The sequence below is a fragment of the Crocodylus siamensis genome, chromosome 2 (assembly GCF_052110815.1).
Source record: "Crocodylus siamensis isolate JL-2025a chromosome 2, ASM5211081v1, whole genome shotgun sequence".
NCBI lineage: Eukaryota > Metazoa > Chordata > Crocodylia > Crocodylidae > Crocodylus > Crocodylus siamensis.
The window spans coordinates 269,364,375-269,379,540 of NC_143396.1; the positions used below are offsets into that span (position 1 = coordinate 269,364,375).

General features: G+C 44.9%; 1 protein-coding gene across 1 annotated transcript; it reads left to right on the plus strand.

Annotated features, from left to right (window-relative positions):
- The first annotated feature begins 10,903 nt into the window (after nucleotides 1-10,903).
- BDKRB1 (bradykinin receptor B1) lies at nucleotides 10,904-12,025 on the plus strand. The gene has a single exon (XM_090035004.1). It carries the CDS (start codon nucleotides 10,904-10,906, stop codon nucleotides 12,023-12,025), a length of 1,122 nt encoding a protein of 373 aa, XP_089891130.1.
- Nucleotides 12,026-15,166: the final 3,141 nt, after the last annotated feature.

Sequence of the window (15,166 nt, forward strand, 5' to 3'; positions counted from 1 at the left end):
AAGAGTATGAACAGAATGGAGAAAAGAAGTAAAAGGAAGGGGAGAGAGGGCTCCCAACACCACACCCCTGGTATGATATGTGGTGAGAAAGGAGAGAAAAAGGAATGCCTCCACAAGAAGAGCTAGCTGCATAGGTGCTATATTAACACGCAGCTAAAACTCTCTTCCATGCTGTTATCACCATCCGTCTTGATCATTTCAACACAATTTTCAGACTTAGCAAGCTCATATCCATGAAGAAAGCTGCTGCAAAGAGCATCTTCCCAGCCTATCATCATGACTGCAACACGTCTCTCTATGAGCCCCTCATTTTCTCTTGCACCAAATGAACTGCTTGTCTTCACTTTCAAATCCCTTCACAGACTTAGACTGTCTCAAAGTCAGGAACATTCATTTTACCACATATTTGTAACAAAGCTAATACTAATGTCCTGGACCTCAAGAATTTTGTGTTTGCATCTAGACCCTTCCAGAATATTTGCCCAAAATTTGAACCATTTTGCCCCTCACCAGGTGCATCTACATGTGCCATTAACACAATGTGATAAACTCTAATGCAGTTTGCGCATGTGCAGCTTCTGCATGTGCACTCAAGCCTGCACAAGTTTGAGCAGGGTGGAGTAGCTGGCAGGGGGACAGGGATTCAGTCCCAAGCTCTGGGTGGCAGTGGGGCTGGCTGGGGCAAGAGGATGCTACAGCATGGGACTAGGTGGCAGGCAGCCCCTGCACTTTAGCACCCTTGTGACCCAGCCAGCTCCTGTCACCATCTATATTTGCATTTCAGAGTATGTAATTACTCCACCACAGGATAGCATGGTTCCTGCAGGGGTGACACATAGGGGGTGCAAATGGGTGCACATGCACCCCCCAAGCCTGGCGTTGCACCCCCTACAAAAAGGCCATCACCATTCACCACCCCACTGCCAACATTGCTGGCAGTGCCTACGGGTGGTTGCTGACCCCTGGTTGGTGCTTGGCACCCCCTACCACCAACAGTGCTGGTGGTGTCTGCGGGAGCTCCCCTGCTTACTGCCACCGAGATCCTGATGCCACTGCAGCACTCCCACCGCTGACAGCGCAGCCATGTCCCCCCAGCCGCCAGGGGCACACGCCATTCATGTTTCCCCAACGGTACTATCCTATGGCAGATTTCATTAATTTACTGTGCCCTAATACTGGTGCACATGTAGGCATTGATGTTTTACTGCAGAGCTAATTAGCCAGCTCCACAGGAAGGCACACATATACATGCATACATTAAAGATAAGGGGAAGTGATATTTCTGTTTCATAGATTTTATAGATTTCACAGACATTTGGCCTGGAAGGGACCACACAAGATCGTCAGGTCCAGCTCCCTGACAATCAGCGATATAGGTATTCTTATAACACTTTTGTAAGATAGAGAAGTACAGACATCTCCATGTAACCAATAAGGAACAGAGGCACAGAGAGGTTAAGACTCAGATTTTTATCCATGTCCAGGCATTGGTCCAGTAACTAATGCCTTAATATCTGGGTTTACATAACTTGCCCAAACTCAATCAGGATGTTTATAGAAGAGCAGGGGACTGAACAGATGTCTCCCAACTCCCAGGCATGTGCCCAAACTATTACTTTTTGTTTTCTTTCACACACACATCATCTGACCCCAGCACTCTTTCCTATCCAGGCAGGGGGTCGGACTCAACGACCTGTTGAGGTCCCTTCTGACCCCAGCATCTATGAATCTATGAATCTTGTGACCCTTGAGCCATTCCTACAACCTCTTTCATCCCCCACTTTTTTCTATATCAGGAAAATAAACAGAATATGTTTATTTATTACCTCATTGAGGTGCCATTATAATCAATTAATTAATGCTTGTAAATCATTAAATTAAAAAGATAAGCATCATTATTTCCCATTTATGACCTCTCATGGATCAGCAGGTGTCATTTTAAATCTTTTACTGAAATCTGTTTCATCCTCAGGCAAAAATTCTAAAAATTACTATATAAATCATGAAAAAGGAGAGGAGAGGGAACAATCAGTTCTTTCATCCATTTTAAAGTATTGAATTTTAGGGACCAAGTTTTTTTTAATCAATAAAGCAGTAAAACTTTCAAGAACAGCTGCAATCTGTAACCAAATGTGTAAGCAGCTATCTATGTGAGCCGACTGCTCTCCAACATAGATTCTTGTCCAAGGTCAAGCCCAACAGGCTTTAAATCCATTTAAAATTAGACATCTTGTTATTACTCAAGTGTCTTATAATATAAAAAATGACTAGACACAAAAATGCATTAGCGTAAATGAAGAAGAATTTATGAAAAGTCCATGACGACAGCCTCCTGATACGCTCTTCTTACCTTGGTGACTCACAGTGGGATGTGATCGTAGATGTTAATAAAATGATGATTAAAACTGTAGAAATAATGAATATTTCAATTCATTGCAAGTTCCAGAAGACAGCAAACCACATTCTGTTTCAGACCAGCCCCAAATGAAAACCACGCAAATATTTTTGCAAACCAAAAAACTTGGAAAAAATTCAAGTCAAATGAAACATTTTGTTTGAACTTTTTAAAGGTATTTTTAAAATTAATACAACTACTGTACATTTAAAAAAATTAACTTTTTTCAATTTGAAACAATCTAAACATTTTATTTAAAAATGTATTTATTTAGCACATGTGGTTTTGGCATATTGTTTCAGCCATCTTAAAGCTATGTCATCACCAGTGTGAAGAGCTTGAAGGCCACCAGGTAGCATTGTAAATGGACATGAGCCAGCAATGTAGGACAAGGCCCCATTGGTATAGGTTTGAGGCGCAGTGACCCTGTCCAGCTCGCAAAAGGTTGAGAAGTGCCCAATAATGGTGTGGCCAGTTAAATCCTGGTTGACTGACTGTAGGGTCACAGACCTGTGAAGTGTCTCAACACTAAGCAGAAAGCCACAAGGTTGGGGAAATGTACATGGTTAAGCCACTGTTCATTAACACGGGGATAAACTAGTTGAAAGATGTGTACACAGAAACGCGCCAGCATCTGGCAGGGTCAATGTCTATCCACTATCAGAAGACAACCCCTTTCAAGTGAATGGAAAGGCTGACATGGACTTCAGTGAACAATGGGAGAAGCCCCTGGTTCAGCAGTCCTTGCCCACACATTTCATCTAAAGTCGTGCCAGACACTCTTCAGTAAACATAGAATTAAAAATTGTGGTGCCTATTCTGCTCTGTATGAGAATGACTTCTCTGAGGGAGGGAATGCTCTCTGAACAGTGCTCACACTTGCTATTGCTATGTCAAACATCATCAAATGATACAATTAGATAAGGGTTATCCAACTGGTAGCCCCCCAAGGGTCGGCAAGCAGCCTGCAAGCTCCCTCTCAGCCGTCACTCCCCCAACAGTTGTTCCTACCGTGGCAGCCAGATTCCTCGAGCTCCCCCTCCCTCCTCCAGCTTCTGCTTCCTGCCCCACACCTCGGGGCAGGATGGCGTAGCGGAAGGGGACTGGAGTGGCCATGTTATGCATGCACTGGGGAGACGGCTGGGATATTCATGCTGGATTCGTGGCAAGAGAGAACCAGGCAACCTGCAGGCTGTTTGCATGCGCAGCCAAGGTAAGAGGAAGCAGAGATACTTGTGCTGCAGCCTGTGTGGCTTGCAGTCCCAGGTCTGTGGCCTGTGCTGTGTGCAGCCCCCAACTACCTAGAAGTTGGCCAGCCTTCATTTAGATAGGCACCTTGTTTTCAGCAACCAAGCAAATGTTCCATGTTAGAGAGCCACGCCATGTTCTTGTCAGTTTTGCTGTTTATATATTTCCATAACACTCCATAATGATGATTTTTCCTCCCATGGGAAGCCAACCTACAAGGCCTGAATAGCTGTTAACACTTGGTAGAGAAGTGACACTGGCATCAGAACAAGACCCTGGAGTTGGTAGATAGGAAAACACCATGAATTCTTCAGGCTGCAGAGAGGAAAGATGAAGTGGATGCACAGGAAGATGAAGGGTTCATCCTTCCCACTGCAGGAGCTGGAATCATGACTGCTTCTAGGCTTCTCCTAAAGGTGCTTATTGGGGGTATAGAAATGGGCAGTATTCATTGCTACCATGTTTCCCTCTCAACAAAAAGCTAGGAAGAGTCTGGTATAGCCCAACCAGCCTGCTTCCAGTTCTCTTGACCTAACCCTAGTCCTCTGAGCCTGGCAGGGTTTCCATAGAGCTGGAGAGAGGCAGTACGAGTTTGATTTTTAAGGGGGCAAGGGAAATATCTTCCCAGCTTCTGGCAGCTTCCCAGGGTAAGTGTGAGGCTGGTTTAGAGGGGAGGTGGAAGCTGTACTAGTTTTGGAGGTTGTACTGCTGTTAGCAGTAGCAATTCTTTCCTCAGTCCCTCTCTTCCTCCTAGGAGAAAGAGCACAGTCTCAAACATTACCTCCTCAAAGCTTATGCCATGATGAAGAGAGCTTACAATAGACATTGTTACCAGTTTTATTCTTCACCCTTCCTGTCGTCCAGTCAAATTGCCTTTGTGAGGAGGAGAGACAAAGAGGGGCCACAAATACCCATTGCTTGAGGGAGGGAGAGCCCCTGCATGGAAGTGGGGAGACGTGGGAAATTGAGGGATGCAAAGATCTTCTTGTGCATGGGTGCATGGGCAAATAGCACAAAGCTTCCAGGGTACTGGAGAAGACTTCCATGGGAGACGCAGAGAAGCAGAAGGTGCAGAAATGAGGTGAGCACATGCTGGATATAAAGAGAGGTTGAGAAACCTTGGGCAACCATTGTTGTAGGGATGACAGAGATGAAGCTTGTCTGCACAGTCATTCTTTGTCCTGCCATCAAGTTTTGGCTCCAATTATTCTGTCATGTGGGGTGCTACATAACTAGAAGTCTCCTCCTCCCTGGTTCCCAGTTTCCCTGTACAAGCAGACACTGAGCTGTGCCCTTTGTTATAGGACAGAGGCAATGCAGAGGAAGTTCTGTTTTCTCTACACTAGCCTGAAAAAGCAATTAGGAATTGGTGGTGGTATTATTCATTATTGCAGTGTCCATGACCCACACAGTTAAACTTAGAATTGCCACAGATCTGCAGACAGACCTCACATGTGCGTTATTGTGGACCAAAGCTTACATCATTTCACAAGAAGAGTGACTTTTTTCACATGCTTTAGGTATTACTACAGCTGAGACTTGGACAAGTAAAATCTCTATTCCAGAATTCAGTTTGTCTCCAGCGGAAAACTCAGACAGCAAAGGAGGATGTTCATCATAAAGAAGGCTTGAACTCTCTCATTTCTTGCATGGTAAATCATCTTTGCATTTAAAATCTCATCCAAGATAACAAGAAGGACACGGAACTGGTATGTCATTTTAAAATATCTTGTCTTCTATAAAAACCATTTCTAAAAAGGGATATTGTTTGGTGCTGTCACTTCTCCAGCACATACTAGAAAAATGATGCTGTTTTCTCTGTTCCAACATTCAGTTTTTAATTATCATGGTTAATTTTCTTATGTGATAGAAAATACATAGACAATTAATGTGTGCTTGCCTGATCTTTACTCTAAAGTATGTTCCTTACAAGACTACTCCTAGACTAAACAGCTTGGAATTCAAACCATACGCATGGAGTGTCTGCAAAGAACAAGCCTAAAATGAGCTACCTTGATAAGTAATAACCTTGCTGGACCTAAAATGTCTCTAGAATTGAGTTCACACTAGCCAGAGTCATTGGCTAGTGCACATCATACTTTTATCTGTAAAGAAGATAACATTGAATATTCCAACTCATGTTATACATCTGACTAACGGTCCATTAGCCCTGAATATTCAAAATGAATAACAGATTTAAAAGGTTACATTGGAAGAAAGAGGAGTGGAGCAAAGCTTAAAATGCATTGTATTCTCTGTCAAAGGAACAACTGGAGATTTTAAAAGTTAAACAAATATTGTAACTTGTACTGGTTTCAGCAGCTACTCCTTGTCAAGCAGACTTGAATGCATCTGAGCTGCTTTTCTTAGTTACCCTGGGGCTTCAGAAACTGCAGATCCCAGACAATTGATAATGGGATATGAAATTAAGTGCAGCTTTGGATAAAATCTCAGCTGGGACAGAAAGTTATTTTTCTGCAGCTATTCAGTAACCATGGTGAATGATTTGGTGGTTGATCAATAAGAATGGATACCCAGACATAATAAGAAAACACAGAAGTATGGAAACTAAGCAAAATATTTTCTCCAATTTTAGTCAAAATATATAGTTTCAGAGAAATGTTTGCAACATTTTTGTGCATATATACATTATTTTCCTTTGAAATATTACCTCATTTTCCTTTGTGATTTCCTCTAACAATTTTTTTCTGGCCATCTCTGTGGCACCCGCAGGAGCTGTCTTGAGATAAAGGGTGGCCAAGGACTAAGGTGAAAGTCCGGGTTGTAGAACACCCAGGTTCAAATTCTGCTGTACCCCAGCCCCAGCTTCCCATGCAACCTTGGAGCAATCATTTAATTTCTTTCTGGTTACATTTTTGCTAAAAAATTAGCTCTTCTAAAGTTAGCCTGGATTGGCTATACCAATGATGATCAAGTTTTTTGGCAGGTATGCTGCCAGTTAACCTCAGCCCTTTCCTGAGTGATGCTCTGATCTCCACTCCACTCTCCTGCCCCTTCCCCCAGAGGTGTACTTGATAAGAGTTTGCACCCTGGGGTGCCCGAAGAGGCAGGGGGACTCAAATCTCCAGCCATGTGGAGCACAGCAGGGGCAGGATGAGAAGTGTCACCACCAAGACCCAGGTTAACCCTTTCTTAGCCCCATGACTAAGAAATGCATGTAGTTTTATGCAGAGTGGGGGAATTCAGTAATGGTTGCAGAGCCAGTAAAGGTTAACCTGGATCTTGGTGGTGACACCTTCTCTCACCAGTGTCTTGCCTCCCTCTCCACTCCATGTGGCTGGAGGCTCAAGCACCCCACCTCTACTTTACCACCTCCCTGGAGCTCGCATACCACACCCTGCAGCTGTCTGCGCCACTTGTGGCATGCATGCTGTGCATTGGCCACCCCCGGGCTCTCGCATCAGCAAAATAGTAGTCGAGCTGCCTGGAGTGTTCAGGTTCAGGTATTCAGGGCAGAATGAAGTGTGTGTAGTAACCTGACCTACAGCCTGGCAAACCAACCAGTTTGAGTTAAGGCATGTGTCTGTAGATGGCATCCAAGTTAGGGGCAACTCTTCAGTTAACTCTGTGGTGAAACCGAACCTTTAGGTCTTAGATCCTCATTTGCCAGAGGGGGAACAATAACACTTTGCTAATGCACAGCAGCACTGCAAGGATAAATTATGTAGAGAGTACACGGTGTCCACTACAGTGACAGAACCCATATAAATCTTAGTTAGATGAACAATGACCCCTAAATGCCTTCTTTCCAAGCTTTGGAACAGGGTTTGGGACAAGGGACATCACTACAATAGCAAGAGTGGAAAATTTCCACCAGGGCTGACCAGTTATGACATTTAGATTTTTGTAAAGGTCTCACCCATGACAGGGCAGGAAGCACAAAAATGGGTCTTTGCTTTCTTCACTGGATGTACAAAGTATTGCCTCAGCACAACAGGTTTGAGATTAAATCACCATAATCTGATTTTAATTATTGCAATACATTTTATTTTGAGAATGTCATAAGACCAACAGGAAACTAAAACCACAACAGAAAGCTGCTGCCTGGCAATGAGGTGGAAGTTTATATAGGAAATACATAGCAAGAGTGCTTTAGGTTTTTTCCATTGCCTGTCATTAAGTTGAAGGCAGGGTAGATTTTCACCTTATAGACCAAAGTAGAAATTAATTATATATATTTTATATATATAACATAAGCATATATAAGCACACAGGGGAACCCCCTCCCCCCACGCCACCCCAGCTCAGCGATCGGCCATGGGGGGACCCCGGATGCTCCCCAGGCCCAAGAGGCACCAGTTGCCAAGCCAGGGGGCAGGGGAAGTACTTCCAGCCCACTTCTGGGGCCATCGCTGAACATGCTGGGGACCCTCCCAAGCTCTTCTGGGATGCTCCATCCACCCCACCATCTCAGCACGAGCCGCCTGGTACCTTGAGATATGTAGAAAAATCATTTAAAGCTGTGTATGTCCAAATCATCAAATCTCTTTGAATCTCTCCAAACTGATTCAGAGGGTTCTGATTCAATTCAGAGAAATTAACGGGTCTCCTGATTCAGTTTGGATTCAGAGATTTGGCTGCCGAATTGGGCCAAATCTCCACCAAATCGAATCAGCGACCAAAGTTCTGCACAGCCCTAATATATACTGTATAGCATAAGCTTTCATGGGTTGAAGTTCCTTTCATCAGATGCTGTGAAAGGATGTGCAGAACGCAGAGTACAAGAATGGGAGAGGAATCGGAATACAAGAGACAAGCGGGGGGCCTGTGTGGGGAGTGGGGGCAGTGCTGGAGGAAACAAGCAAACCCATAGGTACAGAGGAGTAACCAAAGTTAACCTAGGTAAGAGTCCACAGTCCCTGTTTAAACCATATTTTACACATTTTAGTCTGTGGATAATTTCTTACTTCACAGTTTTCCTTTCAAAATGATTTGTAAAAGTTTGCTGCCTAAGAAGAGCCACCTTCAGGTCAGTGATAAATGCCCTGAGAGCTTGAAGTGTTCTCCCACAAGTTTGTGCGTCTTTCTGTAGCTGATGTCAGATCAGTCTTCATTTATTCTGTCACATAGCAGACAGCAGAGGTGTGCTGTAAGCAGGTGATGGCATAATATGACACAAGTGGAGTTGCAAGTGAATGACCCTTGGATGTTATAATCTGTGTTATTCAGTTCAGTGATGATGTGGGCTGTATTAATGTGGGGTACAGAAGGCATTTGGGTGTGTTACAAGGCCTGGTGCCTTGGAGAGACTGGGAGTTAGGTAGCCTGTGCTTTAGAGATGCCATTTGAGGTTGGGGGCTGCTTGTAAGCCAAGTTGCCAGGTAAAGATAAAGCTTTCCTGTAAAAGCCTCAGTAGTTCAGAACTTGAGTTTTTGAGAAATGGTGTCTCTCCTTCTGACAAAGTGCTATAGCAGAGCTGAGTTGAAGCTCTTACACTGCAACATATATAATCAGGAAGAACCTGCTTTGAATCTTGCCCTCAGATCCTACAGAGCATGGAGGAAAACTGCAAGATTCACCCTCCCTCCTAGGGATTTCAAGGTTGAATTTTGGCAGGAGTGCGGGGGGTGGTATTCTCTGCTGTTGGCCATCTCTATGCTTATTTGTCAGTGGGCAGTTGACTGGGATATTCATTGCGGGAGATACATTTTACTAGTGCTCCCTTAAGCTTGTGTAACCCTGGGCGCGACACTACACACGCCCTCACCTCTCTCTCTCTCTCTCTCGGTCCCCCCCACCGGGGAAAACTGTTCCCCCCTTTTATTCAAGCCTCTCAGCCAATCCCAGCCCGGAGCCCTTCCTGGGCTTTTGCTAATGGCTCTCTTTCAAAATTTTGCTGGAGTTAGTCACCCCTCCCACTTCCAAGAGGGCCGCCTCCAAAAGAGCTTCACTTGCCCTCAGAGCCTACAGTGCCCCCACTGGGACAAACTCTGTCTCTCTGCTGGCCAGCCCTTCCCATTCTTTCAGGTGGGTCCATTTTTAAAATGCTGCTACACTTGGAATAGGCACAAATGTGTGAGGGAAGCAAAGTGAGGGCCAAACAAAGATCTGACACACAGAGATTGAACCATGCCCTCACAGTGAGGGAAAGCAGCCCTATCCTCCCAAAGCTATACCCAGCACTGGAATAGCACAAGGGAAGGAGCCTGGGAATGGACGAAAGGGTGGTTCTCCCTTGTGGTATACAGAGACACAATGGTACAATCTGCCTGGCACCCAGCATAAATTACTGTAGCTTTAGGACTGCAGTAACGTACAGCTGATTGTAGTGGCCCTCTCTGAGGGTATGTCTACACAGTGCAAGGCAGTGCCATGCCGAGCTCTCCAAAGCTATCTCTTGCTCCTGACCTGAAGAGGTGTGTTCTCACTATCCTGTTTCTGAGCAAATCTAATTAGCCCAGCTCACAGAGCTAGATCAGGAAACTCTGCACAGTGCTCTGGTCCATACCCAAAGGGACCCCAGGCCGTGCTGCAGGGTGGACCACCGTAGCTTCAATTCAGTGTTCCCTCTCCTCCAAGGAAATCTCTGTATTTGAGGTATTCCTTTGTGAAGAGAGCTGCTGTTTTTTTATGGGTCCTTTGCTCTGCTGAAGTGGCTGTAATCCAGGTAGGTGCAGAATTGGGCCCCATCTCTTAAAGAAAGAATGAGACCTACTGGCAAGACCAAGCAATTCTTGTCTGATAAAACTCTAAAATGTGGGCAGACCCTCGTGTCCAGGGTCAGCCTTCCAGCATCTTCCTTACTAAGTTAAAAATAAAAGAAAGAAGCTCCTAGGGACACACACATGGGCAAAGAGACTCTACTAATTCTCAGCTTTGTAGCAGTTGGGACTCTTCTAATAGGCTGAGGTGAGCCCACCTTAGTCTATAATGGTGGACACTTTTCTGAATCATTCCCGTGCTGGTTCCTGCCATCAGACAAAGAGAGACAGAAATAGAGGCATGAAGTAAATGGGCCCTTTCCTTCTGTTGTCCCTCTTAAAATAATATCAGTAACAAAGGAAGTTTCATTGACTTGCAGGAAGTTATTTTTTCCAGTATCGGGAATAAGGTTTCAGAATTACCCTCCTTCCCCCTGCCTTCCCTGAATCATGCACACATTCAGACATGACAGCAGTTAAGACATTAAGACAGCAAAGGAAAATAAGACACTATGTGGAGCAAGCTTCCAGAACTTCCTGCCTCTATTTTAACAAGACAAAGAATATGTTCAAAGCATGGTTCTAATACATCAGGTCAATGACATTCATCTCTATTGTTTATTTCAGAATAAAACAAATGGCTACATGGAGTCCACCACACCTGTCCTCAAATGAAACCAGCAGCCCGAGCAATTCAACCCTCTGCCCAGATCTGGATGAATGGTGGGATGTGGTATACCAGGTTGTGCCGACATACATCAATACAGTTTGTATTATAGGTACATTGGGAAATATATTTGTTCTCTCTGTTTTTTTACTGTGCAAGGGCTGCTTGAATGTGGCTGAAATCTACTTTGTGAATCTAGCAGCTGCTGACCTGATTTTCCTTGCATGCTTCCCTTTCTGGGCTGAGAACATCAGGAATAAATACAACTGGCCTTTCACAAACTTCCTTTGTCGTATCACCAATGCATCTATCAAGCTAAACATGTACACAAGCATCTACTTGCTAGTGGCCATCAGCGTGGACCGCTACTTAGCTTTTGCTCACACTCTGACCAGCCGAGGAAAACGAAGCAAGGCACAGGCCAAAGTGATGTGCCTGCTCATTTGGGGATTTGGAATTGTTATGAGCATCCCAACATTTATGTTTCGCTCTGTGCAATATATGAAAGATTTGAATATTTCAGCTTGCATCCTAGCCTTCCCCAGTAAATCATGGGAGATAGCCGATCGCCTGACATTGAATGCCCTGGGATTTGTAATACCATCAATAGCGATCATAGTATTCAATTGCCAGATAGTTCGTTCTCTACGAAAAAACAAGCGATGTCAAGCAAAACTCAGAACAAAGATATCAAAGGACCACACAAACACAAAAGCCACCATGTTGATCTTCACAGTGGTGCTGACATTTCTTCTCTGCTGGGCTCCCTGCCATTTTTTCCTGTTCCTTGATTTCTTATTCGAAATGAAAGCTGTGAACGGCTGTTTCTGGGAAGAGCTGATCAATTTTGGGAGCCAATTTACTTCTTTCTTCGCTTTTACCAACAGTTGTCTTAACCCTGTGATTTATGTACTTTTGGGGAAATACTTCAGGGAGAAGACTTTCAAAGTTTATACACAGTTTTTTCCCAATGGATATCCTTTACAATGCATGGAACAAAGAGAGAGATCCTCATATTTTACTTCTGGCTTGAAACAAGTTATTTTAACATAAGGACATTCCATTCCTGTTGGATTGTGGTTTAACCACTGATTTCAAAGACAATAAGGAAGATTCACATGAAGAATATTGGATTAGTTTTGCCTGTAATTGTAGAATGCATATTTATTAAAGTAAATCAAGTTGGCTACTTATTTTCCCAGAGTTTGTTTTGCAGTTGATATGCATTGCATTCAAATGCATAAAGCTAAATTTTCACCACAGGGGTAATTGACACAGTTTCAGACTAAAGGAAATCCTGCATGAAAGCAGATATCAGAAAGATGCCTTCTTAAAATCATCTCTGGCCAGGGTATATTCTTGAAGAAAGGGAGGAAAGTGGATCCAGCAAACTACAGGCCCATCAACCTGACCTCTATCCCAGGAAAGGTCTTAGAAAAGATTATTAAAGAGGCCATTCTCAACAGTCTGGCCAGCAGCAACATCCTGAGGGATGGCCAGCATGGGTTGGCTGGGGGTAGGTCTTGCTTAACCAATCTTATCTCCTTTTATGACCAGGTGACCTATCACCTGGACAAGGGAGAGGAGATTGATGTTTCATAGTTTCATAGATGGTAGTGTCAGGAGGGACCTGAGCAGATCATCAAGTCAGACCCCCTGCCATGGCAAGAAAGAGTACTGGGGTGAAACAATCCCAGCAAGGTGTTCATCTAGCCTCTTCTTAAAGACTCCCAGGGTAGGGGCCAGCACCATTTCTCTTGGAAGTTGGTTCCAGATCCTAGTCGCCCTGACAGTGAAGTAGCACCTCCTGATGTCTAGCCTGAATCTACCCACTACGAGCTTGTGACCATTATTTCTAGTCAATCCTGGTAGCACTCGGGGGAACAGGGACTACCCCAGTGCCTGCTGGTCCCCCCTGACTAGTTTGTAAATGGCCACTAGATCCCCCCTCAGCCTTCTCTTTTGGAGGCTGAACAGGTTCAGGTCCCGTAGCCTCTCCTCATAAGGACTGCCCTGCTGCCCCCTGACCATGCAAGTGGCCCTCCTCTGGACCCTCTCGATGCTACCCACATCCCTTGAAGTGTGGCTCCCAGAACTGGACGCAGTATTCCAACTGCGGCCTGACTAGTGTCGCATGGAGGGGGAGGATCACCTCCTTGGATCTATTCCTCCCTTCTACCATGCCCACTTCTCCCCACATCTTAATGTTGTCTGCGAATTTGAAAACAGTGCTTTTTACCCCCTCATCCAAGTCACTGATCAGGATGTTGTACAGTGCAGGCCCGAGGACCGAGCCCTGCAGAACGCCACTGCCCACATCCCTCCAGGTTGAATAAGACCTGTCCACCACCAATCTCTGGGTGTGGCCCTTCAGCCAACTAGTGACCCATTTGACTGTGTAGGTGTCAACACCACAATCTCCTAGTTTTTTAATGAAAATGGGGTGAGAGACAGCGTTGAAGGCCTTTCTAAAGTCCAGAAAGACTACATCTACTGCTACACCTGCATCTAAAGATTTTGTGACCTGGTTGTAGAAGGCCACCAGGTTGGTCTGGCAGTACCTGCCTCTAATGAACCCATGTTGGTTGCCCCTAAGCATAATCTCCCCTGCTGGCCCCTTATGGACATGCACCAGGATAATTCTCTCAAAAATCTTACCCAGGATTAAAGGAAATACTGACTGGCCTATAGATTCCTGGGTCCTCCTTCATCCCTTTTTTGAAAATGTGAACCACATTGGCCCTTTTCCAGTCCTCTGGCACCATGCCAGAGCACCATACAGACTCGTAAAGCCATGCCAGGATGACCTCAGCTAACTCAGCACTCTGGGGTGGAGATCATCAGGATTTAAATATGTCCAGCTCCTCCAGAAGTTCCCTGACTAGGTCCTCACTGACCCTAGGCCACAGTGCACCTCCCCTGGGTCCAATGGGGGTCCTGGTTGTGGGGGTGACCTGGTCCCTGCTCAGAAAAATGGAGGCAAAGAAATTGTTAAATAGGTTAGCTTTGCTGTCTGGTGTGATGATTAGATTTCCTAACATATCTTGCAGAGGCCCAATGTTACCCAATACCTTCTTTTTACCCCCTATTTATTTAAAAGGAGACTTCTTGTTGTCCTTGATCCGGGTAGCTAGTCCCAGTTCCATCTCCACCTTGGCCTTCCTGACTGCCCCCTACAGCCCCAAGCAACCATGTCATATACCTTTGTCATGTCTGAGTTTTACCTGTCAGTTAGAGTGCCAATGCCAGCAAAGCAAAAGACCATAATAACTTAGTAAGGACACAGGCCATAAAGACCCCTCAGCACTAGTAGCCTTTATTTATTTGCTAAAAGAAGCATTGCAGTTGGAGTTTGTTAAAAGTTTGTTCTCCACACTTAAAAGCTTGCTGTCTGCGATGATAAGTATTGCAGGTGCCAATCACAAGGTTGACCTTTTGAACCCACTGAGGGCAGCCAGATGAATAATGTCAAATGAATAGGTATCTAGGTCAGATGAATATGTATCTAGGTCACTGTGTAAGAACGTAATTGGCACCTTTTCCAGTCCGGTCAGTAAATATTCACAATTGGCATGAAGTGATTGGTCACTGCTGACTATGACTAAGAGCAGATTCCCGCCATCAAGCGGAGAACTCCACGCGCACACCTTGGAGATATTGGCAGCAGATTGGCCACCTGCAGACACCTTCTCCCTGCCAGCCGTTCTTCATTTGGTGTATCTCGTTCACTGGTTCGTCTAATCGTTTCATCAAAGAGCTCTCGGAAGTTTACTGATCGAAAGTGCATTATAATTTTTCCCTGTGCATGAGCTGTTGACAATTTCTGGGACTATTGAGTCAGGCAGCCGCACCTCGCCTCTGGGTTAGAAAGCAAGGGCTCGACTCAGGAACCCCGTGAACCAACAGACTCCTTTAGACAGTTCTGTTTTATGCACTATAACTGAACAAGTCAGCTATCCTGCCTACACTGCGACCATCGGTAGCATAAGTACAATAAACATTTCATACAACCAATATGCTTCAAGCTGCCTGACTCCTACTCGCCACTACTCCCCACCTGTCTGGTCATCTATCCCTTCTGTGTCAAGCCAGTAGTGCCAACCCAGGCTCACAGGTCAAGGGTACACCGGTTACGAGTTTGAATCTACCCTCTGCCAGCTTGTGACCGTTATTTCTAGTCACTCCTGGTAGTGC

Coding starts and splice junctions, on each gene's coding strand:
- BDKRB1 (XM_090035004.1), top strand. CDS start 10,904: ATGACATTCATCTCTATTGTTTATTTCAGAATAAAACAAATGGCTACA.